This window comes from Dendropsophus ebraccatus, chromosome 6, assembly GCF_027789765.1.
Source record: "Dendropsophus ebraccatus isolate aDenEbr1 chromosome 6, aDenEbr1.pat, whole genome shotgun sequence".
NCBI classification, from domain to species: Eukaryota; Metazoa; Chordata; class Amphibia; order Anura; family Hylidae; genus Dendropsophus; species Dendropsophus ebraccatus.
The window spans coordinates 105,308,292-105,333,178 of record NC_091459.1 but is presented as its reverse complement, the minus strand read 5'-3'; the positions used below and the strand labels follow the sequence as shown (position 1 = coordinate 105,333,178).

At 42.3% G+C, this 24,887-nt stretch overlaps 1 protein-coding gene across 2 annotated transcripts in view; it reads left to right on the top strand.

The window, feature by feature from the left end:
• KLHL24 (kelch like family member 24) overlaps window positions 1–24,887 on the top strand; it is a 43,246-nt gene that overhangs the window by 1,895 nt on the left and 16,464 nt on the right. For both annotated transcript variants that reach the window (XM_069975531.1, XM_069975529.1), the window contains exons 2-3: window positions 23,092–24,057; window positions 24,275–24,459. In XM_069975531.1, the coding sequence (XP_069831632.1) occupies window positions 23,141–24,057; window positions 24,275–24,459 (1,102 nt within the window). In that variant the 5' untranslated portion in view covers window positions 23,092–23,140. The remainder of the gene's footprint in view (window positions 1–23,091; window positions 24,058–24,274; window positions 24,460–24,887) is intronic.

Here is a 24,887-nt window from a genome sequence, read left to right as displayed (position 1 = left end):
GGAGAGGAAGAGGGCAGCAGGGGGCACCATGCTGGATCACAGATCATGGGTAAAACATTGTTTGGCAGTGGTCACAGTTTTTGTTCTATTCTTACTATAGAAACTGCTTAGGCTGTAAAGTTGACTATTGTGTGGATTATTGTTATGAGCAGGTGGCTCCAGGGTGTCTATAGAGATCTGCAGTACAATAGAGATATCTTCCCCTTGGGTTATAAACGGGTTCTTAAAGGAAGCTTTGGTTGTTCTCGCCTGTGATCTGTATACTGCTCACCTGTCCTCTCTCACCTGTACACAGACAAAGGCAAACAGCTGCTTGCAGGGGGCAGAGTTTGCTTCAGTCCAATCACGTGAGCCGGCTTACAGTGTTTATTTACACCGTGTCCCAGCTTTTGCTTGCATCACAGGGGAGGGCAATGTTTCGTAACATTAGGTAGGGTTATTTATTCTCAGCCAGCCTAAGGCACCTTGCTTAGCTGCATCATATACCTGAAACTTAGGACCAAATCTGTTTTTTTTTGTCCACACTCTAAGGACAGGACAATTACATGTCAGATGGACATCATCCCTTTTGTGTACACAGAAAATTCATATATGTATCACAGGAAAAATCCTAGTTATTTGCATCTGAAGCTTTGATTTTTCACAATTTTTAGCAGCACTGTTTTGTCGGTGTCATATGGGATACTTGGGGATGAAAAAAGAGAACAAATAGAGCCCCCGGCTTGGTGGACACTTTACATCCATGTCCTTTTGACTTTCCTTCTTGCTTCTTAGGAGTTGCTTAACCCCCTGAGGTGATATGGTGCGTTTACACAGAAAGATTTATCTGACAGATTTTGGAAGCCAAAGCCAGGAATGGAATTAAAAAGAGGAGAAATCTCAGTCTTTCCTTTATGACCTGATCCCTGTTTATAGTCTGTTCCTGGTTTTGGCTTCAAAGATCTGTCAGATAAATCTCTCTGTGAAAACACACCAATAGTGGTGAGTGGGTGCGCACGTTCATCACTGGTTGGGAACAGAAGACCTTACTAGAAACATAAATAGTTATTCTGGTTGTGTGAGAATGACAATATATAGCAGTGAGTGGAAACAACAATTTTTGACTTATAAACTACTTTATTTGTAGGGAAAAATTGGAAAGTTGTGTACATTTAAGAGATACGTCATGGAGAGACTTCTAGAGATCCTCAGCTTTTCAAGAGACTTAAATAAATCCTAACTAGTCAAGTAATGATCTTTCTAATATACTGTATTTACTTTCCTTTGCATTATTACTATAGGTGTGATGTGATATGTCATCAATAGTGATGTCATACTTTTCCTGTACAGTCAGGCCAGTATACAATGAGTTGTTATTAGAGACTGTTTATAGGCCTTATGGGGATTAGAGAACTGTTATAAAGTAAAATTATCAATAGAACATGCCACCCTTTTTAACCATTGATGGAGCAAAGCAGCTGTCAGTCACTGGTGAGGGGGGCAGAAAGAGGAGGGGGGCGCTAGTCTATGAATTACAACACACTGGGGATATTATACAAATGACATAATATGTCGTAAGAGCCCAGTAGACCAGTCATGATATAAACTGGTGCTGCCGGGAGATTGACCAGATTTCTGCTGAGACAAGAGTTCTGTACAGATTACAGCTGATCATTGTGCATCCCCACACTTTGTGATCAGTATATTGTCATAGGAGCCCTCTATATCCAAGTTGGATATAAGTGTTCATGTATTCCACAGGAGAGAGTCTGACTTCGTATATTGATACATAATCAAGCTGTGAACTGCAAATAGAACCATGTAATAGGAAATACGGCAGAGCAATATTTCTGAGAAAAAACTGCAAGGCAACAAGTACCTGCAGACACCATTGAAGTCTATCCCTTTCTGACGCATCTATTGTTATCGGCTAATAATGTTTTTTTGTGTTTCTAATGACAATTCATAACTTTATGAGCCAGGCAATAACTATAAATTATTAGTAGCAGCTTCTGTACTTTGGCTTTGCAATAAGTCATGGTAGGACGTGCTATGTTTATCTGTTTGTGTTTTTACACAGAATGACCAGTATCTTCTGATCACCTTGTATTGCTGATGGCAGATTGTTTGACATTTTAGCAGTCAAGCTTGGGTTAACTGAAAAAAAGCTGATGCAAATGTGGATAGTGTAAGCAGAGCTGCACCCTCCGCAGTGCTGGCACTATACTGTTACACATCTTAGCCTGGCCTCATTTCCATCCTACATTGTTTATGTCAGCTCTGTTGTCCTCTGTTGCCTGCCAAAGTTTTGCAAAGAGGAAACTGATCTGGCTGCTTTTAGTATTGGAGTGTGCATAGCTCCCAGTGCAGGTCACCACCATGGCCTGAGCACAGCACTACTCCTTACCCATTGCCAGTCATGAATAAGAGACCTGTTTCAGTTAATAAATCGATTTCTCACTATTCAATATTGATGTAAGTGACTCATTCAGAGAATGCTATAATTCAGCTTGAATCCTTCAAATAAATCTATATAAACATGGTGGAGTCCGGTCTTTAAAAGACAACTCCTCCCACAACAAAAACAACAGGGATTTTATTAGAAATTCCAAGAATGTAATAAATTATCAAAATATAATGCAAATGTTTTGGTTGGAACTATCTTCAAAGAAGTTGTATAAAGTTAGAAAAACATTGCTTCCAAAACAGCGCCACTGTTGTCTGTGGTTGTATGTGGTATTACAGCTCAGCCTTATACCAGACACTGATTGGTCTTGAGTGTTGCAGTAAGAAATTCGCTACTTTTTCCCAGTTTCTCTCTATTCTGACTCCATGAATGCTCTTCAATGTGTTTGGGAGTGACAGCTCTCAGCCAAACAGATATGTAGCAATTATACATATATGGCTACTTTTAGGGGGATCATCTTTGTCGACCCGCTACATTAAAAAAAAAAACTAACAAACTTTCCTCATTCTGCATACAGCCAGCTTGGTAGGTGTGATGTCATAAGAAGAGGGAGGGGCCACAGCAGATTTAAAGCAACAGTTTTTTATTATAGTAGCTGCCAGCAGTGGGAATTATACGTTACTAAATGTTAAAAGAAAAAAAATAGCTACAGTATATTGAAAGCTGATGGCCCACAGCACCTTAAAAAATAATAGGACTTAAATAGGACTGGTGGAAAAAGAAAATCCAGGACCAGCATGGAGGGAGGTGTTAACATAATAAAAAAGTCATACTTACCCTTCCCGGTGACCCCATCACCACTGACAGACCCCGCTGACCCCCTGTAGCTCCCAATCCTGTGACGTCACATCCTGGTTCAGAAATGCATGCTCAGCCAGTCAGTGACTGAGGTGGGACATTGCTGCAGTCAGTGACTGACTGAGTGGACACTTTCCCAGAGTTGTGACGACACAGGAAGCCGAGAGAAACTGGGGGCGAGAGGCTGAGATTGAGCTGGTGACACTGCACTGCGAGGCAAGGGTAAGTATGATGACTTCTTATATAATGTTCCGACCCAAGTTTGGTAAATGATTGTATTTGCAAAAATATTTAATGTGGCGAGCCCTAGAAGTATAACTATATTAGTTGAGATGGGAATATCCCTTTAATAGGAGTGCTTCCAATCATAACATTATATAAGAGAACTGCTAGTTATGGCCCCAGGCCAGCTGTTCGCTGTGCCATCTGCTATACACTGCTGTGGTTTTAGACTCGCATCATCTTGCAGCATTGTCTGTCTATTTGAATATTCGGTTGAGAGCTGCGCTGGGGTCCAGGGCATGTTTGTTCTGCTTTCCATACATGTCAGTTTAGCTGAGGTCAGAGGATTGGTTAGATCACTGCTCGGCTGTTGCTGAGGAGGTTATTTTAGTCTGTCAGTGCTTCAGTGTCTTTCCTCTGAGTTGCAGGCAGCCTGCCAACACGTTAGGCCTCGGGCGGTTAAACGAATCTCTGTGCTGGTGTTGGCCTTCTGTTACCCGGGTTGCCTTTTTTTTCAGCTGTTTTTCAGCTCATTTCCCTGTAAGCCAATGAAGAGGAAGGGACGTCTTGCTTTGTTTCTACTTTTAAGCAACAAGGAAGCTGACGTCTTTGACCTGCCTTATGTTTGTGTTGCCTTTTTTTCTACCTCGTGTGTTTATCGGGACGTTGCTTGGTTTAATTTTTTTTCTTCTTTAAGTCAATGTTTACTTACTGCTCTGGCGAGACCTTTACATATGTTTTTAAGTCTTTTTTCTAAAAACACGCACATTTCTGTTACTTTGCTGATATAACATGTAATAGCTGGATGACAATGGCTACAAAATGATAGGTGTGTTAATGTTTTTATGAGCTGCTCCCCCAGCTTTGCACAATAGCTGTCGATCTATGTCTGTCGCTGGCATTACCCTCTTGTGATCTTATTTTTCTATAGCATTCTCGACAGTAGATACCTTGATACTGTTATTGGACATTTAAAGGGGCTCTCTCATATTGTTGCTCTATTTGTAGCACTTTGTGCTGGAAATCTAACCCCCAAAATCCCTACAACCAGCTGAACAATGTAGGTCACAACTTTTTCTAGATAATTATGGCCCCTTATTGTTTTTCCTTGCAGCACAGTGGCATGCATCTCCTTGTGGCTGTATTTGGAACTGCACCTCAACCCCATTTATTCCACTGTTCATATTATTGTGTTGCCTTAAAAATTTCAGATTCTTTTATTTTCCCTAAAATTCGGATATCTATTCGTAACCTTAACCTTGTGTTGCTCAACTTTGTAAATTGTGAAGACTGTTATGACCTGAGGGTGTAAGACATACAGTACAGAGACAGAGAGGCGCAGACGTTTGATGTGTGCTGGCTGCAGACTCTCACATTTATTGGCATGCTATATATGAGGTCCTTTGTTACATCGTTCCGTGTAATAGTACCCTTAGTCTTCATTACCATGTTTTATCTTTTTGAGGTCCCAGCGTTTATCAGTCCCCTGAAATACTTCTTTGTACTGTACAGAACTGAGTAAAACGTGTACCTGAACTATCAATGAACTGTATCTGAAAGGGGCTTATCAGTTTTTCAATCTTGACTTTCCACCTGTGAATTGTTATTTTCAGTGAATGCAGCTTGACATATTTTTTTCTGTTATAAAGATGTGAAGAGGTGAGCTTCTTTCTAGAATTGCTTTCGTAATGCAGTTATCATTCACTAAAGCCATAATAAGTGATTCCATTTTACTATGGCATGTATAAGAGTCTATGGAAGCAATGGAAGTAGTATTGCTCCCCGTTCATGTCCCTTCCCCACTAGCAGAACATGTCCCCATTCCCACCCCTCCCCCACTGGCGGCAGTATTGGCCCCATTCCCACCCCTCCCCCACTGGCGGCAGTATTGACCCCATTCCCACCCCTCCCCAACTGGCGGCAGTATTGGCCCCATTCCCACCCCTCCCCAACTGGCGGCAGTATTGGCCCCATTCCCACCCCTCCCCAACTGGCGGCAGTATTGGCCCCATTCCCACCCCTCCCCAACTGGCGGCAGTATTGGCCCCATTCCCACCCCTCCCCCACTGGCGGCAGTATTGGCCCCATTCCCACCCCTCCCCCACTGGCGGCAGTATTGGCCCCATTCCCACCCCTCCCCCACTGGCGGCAGTATTGGCCCCATTCCCACCCCTCCCCAACTGGCGGCAGTATTGGCCCCATTCCCACCCCTCACCAACTGGCAGCAGTATTTGCCCCATTCCCACCCCTCCCCAACTGGCGGCAGTGTTGGCCCCATTCCCACCCCTCCCCCACTGGCGGCAGTTCATCTGTAGTGTTACCACTTCCACTAAACTACTTCTTGGGTGCAGGACCTATGTAGATATATTACAGGAGTTATATCCATTCTAAGCCCAGAAACTGCACTGACTTTACAGGACTGGGCATTACCAATGCAGTTTCTGTGTAGGAGTACCTGAAGAAGGCAACGGCAGACATCCAGAAGAAGCACCATAAAATCACTGTTATATCTATATACATATTATATGTTATAGCTATATACAATCTGGTATAAAACTACTTGTATATTTTTCTGGTCCTAGACTTCCTGTCACTAACCTCGTAGGGAAAACACAATATCCATTGTGCTTCTACTGACGTTACTGATAGTAACGAACAATAGTTTATATTCCATTGTGTAACAAGAACTAATTTAGTATCTGATATGTAAAACCTGGGTGTGGGTATGTTTACACAGGAGTATGCTATGGGCTTGTAGTAGCTCTTTTGTAGTGCAAAGTCTAAAATATTCCATATAGTGTATACATCTACTTTATCACCAACACTAATGTCCTAAAAGCCCTATTACACGAAGCAATTGTCGGTCGTTACGGACAATAATTGTCTTGTGTAATAGAAGACAATGATCAGCCGACATGAACATGTTGAAAGACAAACGACTGTGATAGCAACGATCTGCTGCCGTCACTCCGTGGAATAGGAGCGGGGACAGCAGACCGCTGCTATCTTCTATGGGCTGCCCGGACGATCTAGTGATCACCCGGGCAGCCCCCCCGCAGCTCCCCACGGCCCTCCCCTGCACTTGCTCGATACCCGTGCGTGTAATATCGTGGCAGTGGGTGGTAAACGAGGAGCAAGCGAGCGCTGACAACGCTCGTTTGCTCCTCTCCGTCTCTCTGTGTAGTAGGGGCTGTAGTGTCTTTTTGTTTTCAACAGTTTTATGTTTCTTCACAGCATCTAAAATAATAAATGAACAACCTTGCAGACAGTCTTATTATTTCATGTATCCAGCTCCTGTGCAGACTTATGCGTCTATATGACAACAAAATAAGAGATATCCTCCCGTCAGAAGTTTAAATCAGTAGGGTTCCAGGTGCTGACACCCCCTATGATCACTCATGCCCCAATCAGGAGAGATTGTCGTCGGCTATGTAGGCCCACCCTTACTTATCTTAAACAGCTTTTCCCTTGACCTTATGCACATGGCCTTGTCATGATGATTCCTTTACCTGATCAGCGTGCAGTCGCTCCTGCAAATGGAAGTAGGGGTAACTATGGATATGGTACCACTCCGTGATGGTTCTGTGCACAAGCCCATTTGGATTAGATTAGGGCTCGTGCACAGAACCAACCCGGCGTGGTTGTATTCAAAGTTACGCAAATTTCCATCAGCAGGAGTGACTGCACCCTGATCAGGTGAGGAACATTTAATACAGAGCTGTAATAGGGCATCCGTAAGGGTTCATGAGGCCTTACTGTACCTCTATGTAGCTTCACCCTTCAGTAGAGCATACAGCATTTTTCATGGGACCCCATAAGCCTCTGTACAGTGCCAAAGATGCAGCTTTGTCCTGTGCGTGACGATATTATTTTTTCCTCTCCATTCACATCTAAAGCTTAATTCCGTTTTTGTTTCATGCTGTTTTATGTTTAAAAACATTTCAACTGCCACAATGGAGACATTTAGGACCTGCCCCCTGAAGAATCCACCAAACCCCCCACTTCTGGGTTGGGTTTGCGAGACTCTCAAGCTAGAATCAGGACTATTTGAAAGTATTAGGCTAGGTTCACATAAGAGATCTGTTCGGGGAGCTTCATGGCAAGTTTCATTTGGCTTTTATTTTGTTGTTTTTGTTTTGTTTATTTTGTAGGAATTCAGCACATCCTGCAAACAGTATATTTTTTTCCCGTCAAATTTTGCAGAATAAACAGACACCAAATGGAAACATTGCGGACCATATTAAAGTCAATGGGATTTCCGTGTCTAGTGCTGAATTAACCATTTGGCTTAGCTTTGTAGTACTGAACTGAATTTGTGATGGAGGCCCTAAAGGAGCCCTAACGTGTGAAGATAACCTTAGAAACAATTATACAATTATGATGAGATGCTGCTGTTGCACATTGTTGTTGGAAGCAAAGAGCTGACGGTACTTGTTGAAATGTCCTAAATGTTCTGCCCTCTGTTGTATTTGTGCAAGGATTTGCAGGAACTTTCAGACTTCCATTTTCTGTGCCAGCTTATCTTTCTAACAATTCATGCATGCACCACTCAGATAACGGAGGCCATTGACTCATTGGGTGATATCAGCCAAACACTTGTTATACATGGGCAGTGGTTATGGGACTGAAGGTGCCTATACACCATCAATAACTCTTGGCCCAACGATCGTGGTGCCAGTACAGCCAGGCATCAATGGCAGCCTGTTAGTAATTATCAACAGGTGGCCACAAGAGTTGTGTGCTGGATTGATGGAAGATTCATGTGCTGCTTCATTTATTTTCCTTTGCCCACCTGGACACCCCTTTAAGGATGATCTGTGATGCCTGTTTTGGAGCACATTGGCATGTCGTTGTTATTCTTACTAGACATTTATGACTAAATAGTCAACTGGGCGTTACCAGTTAGGGGCATGTACTGCCCTGCCTGAGAGTATCTAATCAAAGCTGACAATGTGCCAGACAGCAGATAGCACCCAGTTTTCCATTTAGCTATACATTTCTAGTAAGATGAAGAGGAATAGCAAAACTCAGAGCTATAAGCAAAGATTTCTCAGAATTGTTATTTTATAAGGAAAACATAGATTTACTTAAACAGACAGGTCACGGGAGGTTATGTGAACTCTTTAAGTTCATGTTCTTTAAGCTGCATTCATCTTCATTTATGAGGCCGCCAAGAGCTTAGGCTATCTGCCTGTTGTGTTACAGCATTAGCTACAGGCCAACATTTATCTGGTTCTGTAGATGGGTTGTAAGTGGGGTGTAATTGCCATTAAATTATTTAAAGTGGATTTTTATTAAATAAAAGCAGCATGTATCGTCACAGTGACCTAGAAATAACAAACTAAAAAAAACATAGTACGTTACAACATATGTGTCATAAGTCATCCACCAAAAGAAAAATGAGGGAACAATAGGAAGGGGAGCAAGGTGGAAAAGTTTGGCAGCCATAGAAAGACATAAATTTATCAACCAGACGGTAACCACCTGAACCTGAAAAATCATATAGCCCAAAGTCTGTCAAAGCGTAGACCTAGGGTGTTTGTCACCATTGTGCTTGCATATTATTACATCCTGATAATATAGTCCAGTGGGTCTTGACACCTCCACAGCCAGCAGATCATAAGCCTGGGAGTGTTTTTTTTTTTACTTAAAATTTGAAACAAAAGCCAATTTGTGTTAATAATATTCTTTTCATAATTTAATTTCTTTAGCCTTATATTTTTCTTAGGCCCTATTTTTTTAAAGACTTTAAAAAAGTAACCATGTTTTATTTTATTTATTTTTGTACTTATTTTTGCACATATAATACACTTCCACTATTCCTACAGTGCCATCGTTTTCATTCCAGCTCAGCTACATCCATACATTTCAATAAAGTCGCTAGGTTATGTGACCAACAATCAGAAATGACATGGCTTTAAATGTCTTATGAAGTGATATGCCCTGGGTCAGGTAACTTCCAGTGAAATATATGCTGAAATTATCACCAGATCTCTACTGGCAGCTTCCAGACCTCTCACCACCCAGCTGCTGCTACCTCTATGACATCAGGATAAATAGTAATTACACACCTCCCCTGAAGACTTTAATGGTGCGTTCACACCTACAGGATCTGCAGCTGATTTTATTTAAATAACTGAACACAGCATCAAATCTGCACCATCGAATCTGCTGCAGATCTGCTGCAGATCCTGTAGGTGTGAACGCACCCTTAATGAGTATTCCGGACAGCCATTCAAAAAAGAAGTTAAAAGTGGTGTATACTTCCGTTCCTCTCTGGTTCTCGTCATGTACTTCTTGGCTTGCCTCGAGTGTAGTGCAGCTTGGGAGCTATCTCGTCAGTAAGCTAGGCGCAAATCTGAGACAGAGGTCACATGACCTTCGTCACCTGTGGGGATGAAGAGGATCACTCTACTAGAGTAAGGTAACTTGTCACAGCTGACTTGGGTCTGGTAACTGCAGCATATTCAGAAGAAGTTCGGCCTTGGCATACCTGATGTGCTTCTGGGTTACTTTATTTTCAAAGTTAAAAACTTTCAACAGACACAGGACCCACATCTCCCAACATGTTTTTAGTGTGTCCAGTATTTCCATCAGAGCAAAGTATTCATGGTATCAACAGGATAGGACGTAACTAAGAGATTGCAGGGGGATCTGACCTCTAGGGCCCCCCATGATCTTGAGTGCAGGGACCCTGAAATCCCTGCTTAATGGCACTGCGGGCTGCAGTGCTCAATTCATTATTTTGGGAACCACTAAAGAGAGAAAAAGCAGCATACGACCCTACTTCAGGACCTCCGTAGAGATTGATTGAAGTGACAGTGTGCATGTGCAGACCATAGCGTCTGGGATTTTGGTGCCCTGGTACTTGTGGGGGTCAGACCACTGCCCTAGTTACTTCTCTGTATGGGAATACCCCTTTGAGGGCATTTTTTCACATTTGAAGTGTGTTGGGGGTCTGGTTCCTGTGTTTTTAACTTAATATTGACCCTTGGAAATAAAGAAAGCCAGTGGCATATTGGTTGTGCCAAAGCTAGACTTTCCGAATATACTGTATGCATTAACTGAGAGGTTTAACTTTATGGACATTTAAAGAGATTTCTGGTTGCTTTAAAACCTACAGTCAGGGAAAGGAATGGACAATTATCACAGTGTCACATGATCAATGTACTAGTACCTTCCTGGAACTGGAATGGAAAGTTGATGGTTCATTAGTATTTAGTACTAATACTGTACTTGTTTTGTACAATGTATCAGTCAAATGAGAACAGAAAGAAAACTGAAAAGATAGGAATCTATAAACCTGTTGACCGCTATACAGCTGAAGAAATAACCCTGTGAAGGAAAAGGTGATGAAACAGAGGATGTAAGAGAAGAGTAAACAGGCTGTGAAGAGCGGGTGAAGGTGATAGGGGATGCAGTGATTTCAGGGTGTGATAACCAGGCTCTAAGCAAACTATGAAATGTCAAGAGGTAAAAGCAATTGCTTTTTTGTTACACGTTCATAACTCTGATCCATCAATGAAAAAAATTTACTTGTTCTGTGGTGTCAGCCATAACCGTTTATAGCCACCATTGGGCTCTAGAAACCTGAAGTCAGAAAAGTCTGATTTTACAAAAGCCATTCTGCCTAACATGTAGACACCACTGTTATAGATGTGGGCCTGTGACCAATTTAACATTGAGGCCCAAGAGTTCAAAGTTTTACATCTGTGTCTGCTGCAAAATGCGCCTTGTGTATATAACTCTCTATTGCAGCAGCCTAAAGGGGTTAACTGGGTAACAAAAAAAATATTGTAAACAATCCCTCTTCCCAATACCACCCTATGTCTGTTTTTTTCTCATACTTATCTGTTATAGACTTCATCTTCTCTGTGACTTTTCTGACAACACGCTGCTCCCTCTTTTCCCCTCCCTTTATAGACACAGGACATGTTATCTCCTCTCTGGGGGTCGGGTTAGCTGTCTATTGACTTAGTAACCTGACCCCCAAGTGACAACATCTGCATCATCTCCATGCACCTGTGCTGCTTCCATAAACTTACATGTGTCCCTGAGCCTAGGTTTCTGTAATATGAAAAGTTATAGTTCTATCTCTGCTTGGTGTCAGTGAAAGCAGGCATATGTACCTGTCTTTGTGTCACAGCTCTGTATATTGTAAGTGTTTTGGATGGAACTAGAATGTTTTCATTCACAGTCAGCAGGCAGAGATCTAAACTTACACTACACCCCCGTTGAACAGATGCCCGTTATGCAGCACATAAGCTACACCATGTGAGCATCAGGCTGCATGCTGACTCATTTAGAGACATGTTGTAGAAAATAATGCACCCCACAATTTTCTGTGTGAACTATGGTGCATTTTCCCATTGGAAACAATTGGGGCAGGTTACACTTGGTTTCACACACAGAACCTACCCTATCAATCCAAAATCTGTGATAAACTATCACCTATTAGGTCTCATTTATATATAAAGTAAAGTAAAATAAGAGCAAATGTTCATAGTAAACAGTATAAGTCAACATTTGTTGATCTTTGTGAGGCCAGATGTCATCTCCTCGTTTTGGCTGCTAAGCAGTAGATCTATTTCTCAGCCATTGTTTGAGCTCCGCTAACATACCTGTTCTGCACCACTGACAGTAAATATTGTTCCGGAGTTTCCGCAGGCTGTGAGATGATCTGACAGGTCAGTGTTTCTCTATCAGTTGTTGCTAATATTCTAAACACAACTCATGAGTGGAACAATAATGGGTCAAAGGTCATACGTGAAGAAGAAAACGTTAGGCCACGCCAAGAACTTGTAAACATACATTGCTTGTGGGTAATTTAAAGGTGAAGCCCAGTCAAAATGATCTAACATTTCCTTGAAATTCTTTAAAGAAGATATTCTGAAGATTTCACCACACTCAGATTGCTGACGGTATGTTTCACACAACATTCTAAGCATATTTCCATTGATTCCCTTGATAATATATAAGATTTTCAGTGATAGAAGTGTCATGGCATATGGTGAGTGTTTAAGCACTTTTTTAGAGCCCTTACATCCTGGAAATTCATAATGTTATGAGATCAAATACTTAAAAGATGTTGTGCAGGGATAAAAAAAAATATTACATGTGGCTGAGGGCACTATAAAAAGTCATACTCACTTTATCTCCTACTTTGCAGACCGCTTCCGGTTCTTGCTCATCACTGCTTCTTCCTTGTTTCTGGGACGTGTGACACCTCTGTGGCCAGTGATTGACTGATTGGGGCCGATATTGTGGGAACAACGTGTCACAGGAGCAGGGAAGGAGTGGTGGCTAGCAGAGACTGGGAACAGTCGGAGTGACATCAGCAGGGCATTGGGGAGAAGTGAGTATCACTTCTGTATATATATATATATATATATATATATATATATATATATATATATTGTTTAAAAATATCACCTTCTTACATGTATCTACATTGAATAGATATGTATGCATCTATTTTGAATAGATATTGCATGTAAAAGTGCTGTTATATTACAAAGCAATGCTAAGTGGTCTCTTAGGAAAAACATTGTGGATTATAAAAACAACCACTATGGATGAAAACAACCACTAATAATCTATTTGCAAACCCTTCTCATGATATGATCCTTGATGTTACATGATATGTTTTTGTTAAGAGAGTAGCTTTAACAATAATGTGAGAAATGCCTGACCTTAACTAGGTTCAATACAAACTCCCTTTCCATCGTCAGCTCAATGCCAGGCTGGTTCTGATAAAGGAGTGAGTATTTCAAGGTGGTTTACTAGGGACACATGCTTAACAATAGAGTTTAATAGGTTATCTTCATAAAAGTTACTTCTATTTCCTACACTACATTCTGCACAGGAGGATTCTGGATCACTCTTACAGAAATAAGCACCCTTGAAGCCCCACAGTGATTTCATGACTATCGCATGGCTGTTTTTACACTAGCCTGTAAAAGCTTTTCAATTCTTGACCTTTTCTTACACACACGGTTGTTACTGCTGACTCATCCGGTAATGTCACTGCTGTGTTGTGTGTTTCAGGTTTGTTCCACAGTCATGACCTTTATGATATATATATATATATATATATATGTATATATATATATATATATATATATATATATATTGTTTCTAAAGATTTTTTGTATGGTTCTCCATGAATTGCATGGCTCTGTTAGATTAACCTGGCAACAAGGTTAGCGCTGTCACTGCTGTTATAGAGCACCTGAGAACCCCCTCCATGTATACATAAATTTTTCATTCGCTCCATTCCATGGGATGGGCTTTCATCCAGCAGTACTCACATAGGACTTCTTTCCTTAGTTGCCTAGTCAATCACAGCACAGTACATTCCCCTCTGCTACATCATGACATGGCATGTCATGACTTTGCTGGGCTGTTCATTTACACTGTACAGTACTAAATTACATGTGTTGGGAAAGGGGCTTCTAAAGCATTGGGTTTGCAATGTGCAGAGAGGAAAGAAGCAGCAGCAGGATCACAGCAAAGAGAGGGTTACACTAAGTGCTGCTGCTGTTGATGAGGAGGTATGGGAGATTGCACTGCAGCACAGTAGTAGATACACAGGTATTTACACAAGGGACAGCTGTCTTCAGCCTTATGAGTGGTAAGAGATGGGGAGAAGGCCTTGATTTACCATTAAGGAACAGTGTGGATCATCTTCGGCAGTCAGATTGGCTCCGTTTGCAGGTACACAGCCCATGTTTTCTCAGGATCTCTCACTCTTTTCTGCACATGCAATGCCCTGTACCCATTTCTTGTAACTTTTGAGCTGTTTTTATCGCTGAGCAAACCAGCTTCTGATTCCTGCTGTCTGCCCCCTCCGTGGAGAGGGTGGATACAACCTTGACCGCCTGGAAAATTGGGATACAGCCATTGCCATAGGCTGTATCCCAGTTTTCTAAGCGGTCCTCCGGCTGTATCCACCCTCTCCACGGAGCGGGCAGACAGCGTGAATCAGAATCCGATAGTTCAGGTTCATATGAGCCCAAACCTCAGACGGTTTGCTCATCCCTAGCTGTTTTCTTGGAGGAGTCATTTTTAGTAAATGAACACATTTATAAAAATAGGTTATCACATGGAAGGGAATTGAAACTAAAGTTCTAAATTAAATATGGTAATAATTTAAATGGGATTCAGGAAGAAAGTGTTTTAATAAAAAACTAACCCCAAGAACAGGGGTGCATAATCTCCGGTTACTTGGGGAAATCAAATATGCAAAAGAACACTGCAGAGACATCATCACATGTCTCGACGTCAGTGAACTAGCCAAACCCCCCTCGGGAAGGAACAACCAAGCCAAGGAATGTCTCAAATCAAGGAAACCACCCAAGCAAGGTATCCATCCACAGACGGCTGTTTCTGGGTATTTGCCCCTCATCAGTGTGGAGTAGGTTTTTGGCTATTGCGAGCAATGCCTAGTAAGTGCATGCAAAAGGACGCTGGATGACCTCAGGGAGTTGGGGAAATGACCGTACGCAACGCCAGAAAATTTTGTCAAGGAGAAACCCTCCCCTCTTTAAGGAAATGTGAACATGCTTGGGAGAAACATATATCGATCCTAAGATATATCAAAGTCTTTGTTTCTATTTCCAATGTATTCGTTTTATATGCTATTTTTTTGTTACTTGATTTTTACAGATCACTGTGTGTTGTCACTTCTAAAGCTGAGGTGCATCTCATGGCCTGGAGGAGTAAAGCACTTTCTTTCTGCCAGAACATATACCGCTAATAGATGCAATCCCGATAAGATCACAGGGTTTCTTTTATAGTCTAGGTGTGTGAATGTGGAAATTGTTTAGAGAACGGGGAGAGGCATAGGATTTTTAGGTTAGATAAGGTAAGCCGGAAGGTGTTGTATAATAAACTATCCTTTTATATACAGTGTATATTTACTTGTACTGTACATGTTTGGTTTGGGATGACATACAGACAGTATGTATTTTTATTGTATTTGTTATTGACTTTTTATTTGATGAAGTTTAAAAGGAATTGACATTTATCACTTATCATCCGCTATTCACAAGAATGGGCCCAGTGTCTGTGTTCCTCTGCACTGCACAATCACGGGGAGAAGGCATTTGAATAGAGTATGCATGCTGCAAAAGTCTATGGGACTGACAGAGATAGCCAAGTGATAGCGCTGTCCTCAGCTACCTCCATCATCCACCTAGAATTTGGATGGAGCAGCACCATGCATGCTCTGCCACCACTCCATTCAAAATCTTCCTCACCACAGCGAGGTGGACACAGGCCCATAGCCTCATATACCTACAATATACAGTTACATTATAGGAACAACACCTTAGATGAAAATCTTGGGGGAAAAAATAAGGAAAAAAAACCCTAGATTTATCTACCCCCGATCCCCCGCAGCTGTTTGGGTCTGTCTAGTCCCTGATATAAACTCTCAGTGTAGGACCTGCCCACTTAGCCAATCACAGGCTGCAGTCGAGTTCTATCTCGGCCACTGATTGGCTGAGCAGACAGGTCTTAATCCAAGCCAAATTAGAGCTGCAGGGGACTGGTGGGGAGCCAGCGGTAGGTAAGTATGGGGTAAGTTTTAGTATATTTTTATATTTTTATGGGCCCCAGCAGAAAACTAAATTTTTATGTTTTATGTATTCTATCAATGTTGAATCTTTCAGTTAGGTGAAAAGCCCTAATACCACAATACATGATACATTTTGTGAAATTAAATTCAAGTATACTCACCAGGAAAGCGCGTTTCTTTCTTTCTGCTTTGCATGTGCCACATAATCTCAGAAAATGTATTACTGTAAAGCAGGAAGAAACTATTCTGAGGTCTGTATTTTTCCACATTTCTGTCTTGCCATTTTTAAAATAGCAATGACATCACAGTATTACACAGGTGTCATATGACAGCGGTATATATCAGTAGGGCCCAGACTGTCATTTTTGGTATAAAAATGCTCCTACGTGATTCTCTGAATAGGTTCATTCATATTCATTTATATCACCCCCTCAGAAAGGAAACTCACACTGCAACTATCGACCAAGAAATGTTTCCGTAAGGTGGTGGGGGTCACACACAGAGTGCTGGAAAAACACTACTGCAGTATGTGTGTTTTTGTAGCTACAATAAATTAGAAATAATTCACAATTCACATTCCATACCGCTGACACTGTTAGATAGTTGTAAGGGCAAGGAAACACATGATACCTTTCACATACCCATCTGTGCTTCAATATTGTAGAAAAATGCTTTTCTGTGGTGCAAAGTGTCAAAAAGGCTTTCCCATCCCCCTGAAGTACTGAGAGCTGTAATACCTTCTCGCTTCCCCTCCTATGCTTATTCCCCTTGATTGACAGCTGCTTCCAAATCCCATTAATGCTCTGTGCAAGGGAGAGATTAATAGCCCTATTTCACGGAACGATTATCGTTCATAGACTCGCTCCAACGACCGCTCGTTAACAAGCACTTAACGATTTTTTTTAATAATACGCGTGGGAACGTGAACGATATCTGTAGTGTAACGATTTTTTTGCAGTCGTTACATCGTTACATGGTCGTTTAAAACGTTTGCCGGGCTGAGCATGTAGGTGGGGAAATGTAGGTAGACATTTCAAGAACGACTGAAATATTTTTTTATTCAACTAAAAGATTAGCGAATTATTGTTGAAAGAACAACGATTTTGAAAAAAATAGTGAATGACTCAACGATGATTTTGTAGTTGTCGTTCGCTCGTTTACAGCTATTCCACAGAACGAATATCGTTAACGAGCGGTCGTTTGAGCGATTTTTTTTTTTTAACGATAATCGGTCAAAAACGTTCCGTGGAATAGGGCCTTTAGAAACAGGGCTCAGCTTCCAGCTGACTGTCAGTAAATTGAGGATAGAGATGGAAGGGGGAGCAAGGAGATGTTACAGCTCTCAGCACTTCAGGAGCTTGGGAATGCCTCTCTGACATTTTGCATTGGAGAATAAAAACATTTTTCTACATCCTGAAATCACAAATGTATATGAAGGTGTCTCCTTGTCCTAACAGCTACATAAAAGCGTCTGCAGCTTGGAATGGCGATGCATGGACAACGGCTAACAAATAAATAAACTGTTCATACATGACTCCTGCCTTCTGCTTCTCTGAGCTGACAGGCTGCTCAGCCACTCACTGGCCACGGCAGCCTGTCAGCTAATAGAAGATGCGGCATGTGGTGACGGGAAGAGAGCAGAAGGCAGCAGGAGACTAGTGGCGTGGACAGGTTATGTGTGAACAGTTTAGGGCAAGGGCTGCACGGACATCACTAACAATATATATATATATATATATATATATATATATATATACATCCCTTGGTAAATGATAATCGAGCCATGTAATAGGCTCAGTAAACGAGTGCCGATCTAGCATATCAGCTTTCGTTTACATTATTGTTCAGGTCTAATAGGCCCTTAGTCCTTTAGGCTATGTTCACACAACGTATGAGACCGGCCGTTCCGTGACCCCGGCCGGGTCACGGAACCGCTGGTCTCTGACCGGATCATCACGGCCGGTACTTAATACCAGCCAGATGATCTTCCCGGCCGCAGTGTTGTGATGCGGGCGCATTAGCGCACGCCGGCATCAGAACTTCCCCCTGCACACAATGAGGCAAGCGGCCGGAGCCGCTCGCTTCATTGTGTGAACTGACAGGGTTTCCTACGGCAGTTATTTGTGGGGCTGCACGGGATCCCGTCCGGAGCGTATACAATGTGTATAAGCTCCGGCCGGGATCCCATAGAAGTCAAGGCAATGTGCATACTCGTGTAAAGTACGGCCGTTGTTGCCGTCAACATAGCCTTAGGGTATAAACCCACACACCGTATACGCAGCAGATACGCAACAAATACGCAGCAGATTTGTTGGTACAGATTTGATGCTGTGTTCAGTTATTTAGATCTAATCTGCTGCGAGTTTGCTGCGAGTTTGCTGCGTATCGCAGCAGTAAATACGCTGCATATACGGTGTGTGGGTTTATACCCTTAGTGTGTTTTATATGAATACAGGTTGTTCTCAGTTCTAGAAGATGTGGTTAATTTAGATAATGTTCATATAGTAATAGAGCAGGGAAAACAAAAGAAATGAGATGTCGGGGGCGCAGTCACTGCTCGGGCGCCATAGGATGTTTTCACACAGCCAGAGAATGTCCTTAGGAGATCTCCATAGAAATGACTTTCATCACATAGTTTCTTATGAATGCTAATATCAGGGCGAGGGCGTTACTTCTATCAGTGATGAATTAAACATTATTGCACAAGATATATAAAAGAAAAGGGAAAAACATTGCTTTAAAGGGAACCTGTTAAGTTGTAAATGCAGTCCAGTCTGCAGACATGGTGTTATAGACAGGAAGAAGCTGAGCAGAATGATATATAATGTTTGTGGGAAAAGTTCCCGGAGACCTGCATAGGTCCGCCTATATGACTACATAGCTCAGAATTTACATGACTAAATGAGTTATCCTGGAACTCTCCCCACAAATCTGTATATTAATATGCTCAGCTTCTCTTGCTCTAAGGTTATTTTCATACTGAGTAAAATTCCACAGTGGAGCTCTCCGCCGCTGAATCTCCCTGCCTCAGTGTCCCACAGTATCTCTATGGGAGGGCTCCGGCCAGTATACGCTCCGGCCGGGATTCCATTCAGTCACACGGAAAACTGACATGTCAATTTTGTGCGGTCGCTATTCATTGAATAGCGGCTGCACAGAACATGTCAGTTCACACAATGGGGCTTGCGGTGGTGAATTGAGATGCGGGAGCACACTGGTGCGCTTGCATCCCAATTCAACAGAAATGAAGATCATCCTGCAGTACCGGCTGGGATGATCTTAACTAACACCGGCCGCTCCATGACACGGCCGGGTCATAGAACATGGTCTAACATAGTGTCTGCAGATTGGACTGTATTTTTATTGTGATAGGTTTCATTTAAGTTATACTGCAGTGGTTTTAGTCATTGTGGCAAAAAAATGAAAATAAATCAAAACATGTTTTTATGAAACCACAGTTTTTAGCCACAAAAATTAAAATCATTGTAAGGAACCCACCTCCTTTGGTTGAACATGATGGATATTTTATCAACTGAACTGTATCAACTGTGTAACTATGCAATTCTATACCCGCCATGCTAACTATATTCTCTAGAAAAGCAACGGGGAGAATAGCTTCATGATGTTCTATGTCACAAATCTGTGTGAATCCTTTAAAAAATATTGTATCTCTCAAAAACGCAAAAGAGTACAGACAGGGTAATGTTACACCTTGAAAAGAGCACCATAAGGCTATGTTCCCACACAGTATCTTTACTCAGTATTGGATCCCAGGAGTGGATTGAAAACACAGAAAGGCTATGCTCATACACTGCTGAAATTGAGTGGATGGCCGCCATTTAATGGCAAATAGCGGCTGTTGTTTTAAAATAACAGTAATTATTTGACATTAAATGGCAGCCATCCACAAAATTTCAGCAGTGTATGAGCATAGCCTTTCAAGTTATTTCAATCCACTCCTGGTTTTGGTTGCAAAATACTGAGCAAAAATACTGTGTGGGAACATAGCCTAAGGCTATGTTCACACTACGTATATGTCCAGCTGTAGTTCGTACGCGGCCGGACATGTGCGGCTGAAACTACGGCCGTGGGAAAAATAGACATGCGGCCGGATTGCGAACATGCGGCCGAACCGCGAACATACGCCCGTAGTACAGTTATGCTTCCTAGCTTGTTTCGAAGCGATCTGAAACAGGTCATTTACTTGGAAGTCTTCGCCCAGCCCAATAAAACACATAGAACCTTTTGGATCTAAAAATCAAGTTCAATTTGGCTGAAATAAGTACTCCGTACGGGACCGCATTGAAATCCATGGCCGTGAGTTGGAACAGTTCCGGCCGCAAACAATGGTCTTGTTGATTTTTCACTGCGCCGTATACTACCAGCCGTAGGCTCATACGTAGTGTGCATTGTGCGGCCGTATATCGTATACTTTCAATCGTACGCATCAACCTCAAAACTACGGGCATATATTCGCGGTTCGCACTACGGCCGGACATATACGTAGTGTAAACATAGCCTAAAAGTGTATGGAGACATATAGGTCATTCATGCTCCACTGCCTGCTCCAACTCAAAACAGGCTTCTGCAGATGGGTCACTCTCTTTCTTGGGATTTTTTCTGGCTTGGACTATTAAATCCCCATGTTCTGAGGCCTCTTAAAGGAGCTGAAGCACTGGTATAAGATCCCTCCCAAAGGTGGCTGCTTTGTACTGTACACTCACCGTCCACTTTCTTAGGTACACCATGCTAGTAACGGGTTGGACCCTCTTTTGCCTTCAGAACTGCCTCAATTCTTCATGGCATAGATTCAACAAGGTGCTGGAAGCATTCCTCAGAGATTTTGGTCCATATTGACATGATGGCATCACACAGTTGCCGCAGATTTGTCGGCTGCACATCCATGATGCGAATCTCCCGTTCCACCACATGCCAAAGATGCTCTATTGGATTGAGATCTGGTGACTGTGGAGGCCATTTGAGTACAGTGAACTCATTGTCATGTTCAAGCAGAAATCGAGACTCATCAGACCAGGCAACGTTTTTCCAATCTTCTACTGTCCAATTTCGATGAGCTTGTGCAAATTGTAGCCTCAGTTTCCTGTTCTTAGCTGAAAGGAGTGGCACTCGGTGTGGTCTTCTGCTGCTGTAGCCCATCTGCCTCAAAGTTCGACGTACTGTGCGTTCAGAGATGCTCTTCTGCCTACCTTGGTTGTAACGGTTGGCTATTTGAGTCACTGTTGCCTTTCTATCAGCTCGAAACAATCTGCCCATTCTTCTCTGGCATCAACAAGGCATTTCCGCCCACAGAACTGCCGCTCACTGGATGTTTTTTCTTTTTCGGACCATTCTCTGTAAACCCTAGAGATGGTTGTGCGGGAAAATCCCAGTAGATCAGCAGTTTCTGAAATACTCAGACCAGCCCTTCTGGCACCAACAACCATGCCACGTTCAAAGGCACTCAAATCACCTTTCTTCCCCATACTGATGCTCGGTTTAAACTGCAGGAGATTGTCTTGACCATGTCTACATGCCTAAATGCACTGAGTTGCCGCCATGTGATTGGCTGATTAGAAATTAAGTGGTAACGTGCAGTTGGACAGGTGTACCTAATAAAGTGGCCGGTGAGTGTATATCGTTCTAAAACAAATCTGATGTACAGAACAGGCATGTAGTAGTTTATGGGTGCCGTATTTTGGATATATGACAATATATGACAAGTAAATATGACAAGGTGGACACTGGACATACATGCTTCTCTTATTTCTACACTGTAGAGGACACCAGGAATGTAGAGGAATTCCTGGTGTCATGAGCCAGATGCTTCTGAAATAGAGTCTTCTCTGCTTGCTAAGGAAGTGCAAGTGCACTCCATAGAAGGACAAGGCAGAAGAGACAGCCTGCTTATTCTACCACGGATTCTCCTGGAGAAGTAAGAGAAGTGAGAATAAAGCCCCCTTACCCATGTGGTACTAGACCTTTGTTAACCCAACCTGAAAGTTTCATTGGAACCAGCCAAACGCCTTAGTAAATTCCCACCAAGGATTTTAGCACCACCACTCTTGTCCATGGATTGTTTTTGGTATTAGAGCTCAGTCTCATCCACTTTAACTTTTCCAGCCCCTTTAAGTGTTAGAAAGCAGGTGATAACCTGAACCAATAATCCTGATCTTGACTGTTGGTGCGGAGGTTGTTTTTTCTACTTCTTGGTGGGCGCTGTTTTTAATAAAATTGTCAGCCCTTTCCAAAATGTAGATCCAAAGCCAAGAAACGTCTGTAGTGCGAGTTATTACTTGTCTCTGTGGAGGTGTTGTTATAACAATACCTCTATATGTGAAGCTCTGACAAGTCCACAGAGTTCTGTTGTGTCCCATCATGTCTGGAAACACTACACCCGAGAAATCCATCATTCTAATCGGAAAAAAACAAAGAGGTCAGAGGGAGTGTATAAAATGACTGCAAAACGCAATGCCGCCTTGTATTAATGGGCAACCAATCAGATGTGCAGAAACTGAAAGTGAGAGTAATCGGAGCTGGCATGTGAATGGTACATGTGGCATTTAGTGTATTATTACTCATGTTATGATCTGCGAGAAATTGTCCGCTGTGAAGATTTTTTGCAGCTGGAAAAGGCTGACATCTGAATGTTAAATGTGGCATTGAGGCGTACTTCCAGTGAAAAATAAAACCTTTACAATGCTGGTAAATCCTCCTGTAAGCTACTTTCTTCTGAACTCTGTTTCCTGCTTAGAGTGCGGCCACACACTGTGGGAAAGCTGTAGATTGCAGGCCAGAGGCCATCATTATTAGTGTAAGGCAGTGGTGTCAAACTCATGGCTGTCCAGCTATTGCAAAACTACAATGCCCATCATGCTTGGAGAGCCAAAGCTTTATCTGTCCTGGCATGATGGGTATTACAGTTTTGCAACAGCTGGGGGGACACAATTTGAGAACCCCTTTAATACAATGTACAAAGTTAGTTTATGAAAGTCATAATGTATGATGACATGTTGGCATCCTAACTCCTCATTTTGTTGTTTTGCAGATAGTAGAATAATTCTTCCAGGCCTGTTGTGTATCCACACAACTGAACAATGGTACTCATATTAGGACGCCGATTAAACAGAGAGGAGAGTGGAGTTCGTGAGTCTCCTGCAACCAAGAGAAAAGTCTTTGAGATGGACCAAAAGTTGTCAGGTCACGAAATGTTTGATTTTAATTCCGGTTCTTCCCATTCTGAAAGTATCCTGCAAGTTTTCAATGAGTTTCGAGAGAGCCGCTTGTTTACCGATGTCATCATATGCGTGGAGGGCAGAGAATTCCCATGTCACAGAGCAGTCCTCTCGGCCTGTAGCAGCTACTTCCGGGCCATGTTCTGCAATGATCACAGAGAAAGCCGGGAGATGCTGGTGGAAATCAATGGGATTTTTGCAGAAGCTATGGATTGCTTTTTGCAGTATGTATACACAGGTAAAGTCAAGATCACAACTGAAAATGTCCAGTATCTGTTTGAGACCTCCAGCCTGTTCCAGATCAGTGTGTTGCGTGATGCATGCGCCAAATTTTTGGAAGAGCAGCTTGACCCATGCAATTGCTTAGGAATCCAACACTTCGCTGACACTCACTCCCTCAAGACCCTCTTCACAAAGTGCAAAACTTTTGCACAACAGTCCTTTGAAGTTGTTGTCCAACACGAAGAGTTTTTGGAGCTGGGGAAGGCTGAAGTCATTGATTACATCAGTAGCGACGATCTGGTTGTCAGCAAAGAAGAGTTTGTGTTTGAGGCTGTCATGCGATGGGTGTACCACCATGTTGATGTCAGGAGGCCTATGTTGCATGAACTGTTAACACATGTCCGTCTACCTCTGCTGCATCCCAACTACTTTGTGCAAACTGTAGAAGTTGATCAGTTAATTCAGAACACCCCAGAATGCTACCAGCTGCTCCATGAAGCCAGGAGATATCACATACTTGGAAATGAGATGATGTCACCACGGACCAGGCCACGCAGGTTTGAACACTTATTTTGTGTACCCATTTTCATACTAACATTTTTAGGTAGTAAAAATTAGACAAGAGGGAAACCTTTTATTCAGGGACTTAGTAGCCAAAAGCTGTAGCCAGACAAGAAGCCAAACCAGTTACCTCTCATAACTACATAGCTGAGGGCAGTCAAAATTGACTGCACCAACTATAAACACATGGTGATCTTTTTGCCATTTTTACAGGTCCACTGGCTACTCTGAGGTCATTGTAGTAGTCGGAGGTTGTGAACGTGTTGGAGGATTTAATCTTCCTTACACTGAATGCTATGATCCGGTGACCGGAGAGTGGAAATCACTGGCAAAACTTCCAGAATTTACCAAGTCAGAATATGCAGTGTGTGCCTTAAGGAATGATATTCTTGTGTCAGGTAAGAAACATGATGAAGTCAATATTAGATCAATGTTTAACTATGTCTATTACCAGAAGCATTTAATTAACTATACTGTATACACTATTTTGGGTTACATTGTCAGCCGCAATGTCTGGCAGTACACCATTCGTGCTCTCCTATTTTGGCTGTGGCCTTGTGGAGGGTAATATAATACAGACCTACACCTATTTGCTTAGTATACAGATTTTCTGGTCATATAACAATGAGGGTCCAGTTCTCAGGGCCTCAGTGTTTTGGGAGCTCCTCACTAGCGGTGTTACAAACCTTTCTTCCAGGCTGACAGCCAGGACAAATCTGTTACTAAATTCAGGTCACTGAATAGTCAATGGGGTTGTTGTAAAAGTCACAGTGGCTGTCAGCTGTACTGACAGTGATTTATTCAGCTTCAAATTGGGAGAACTGTT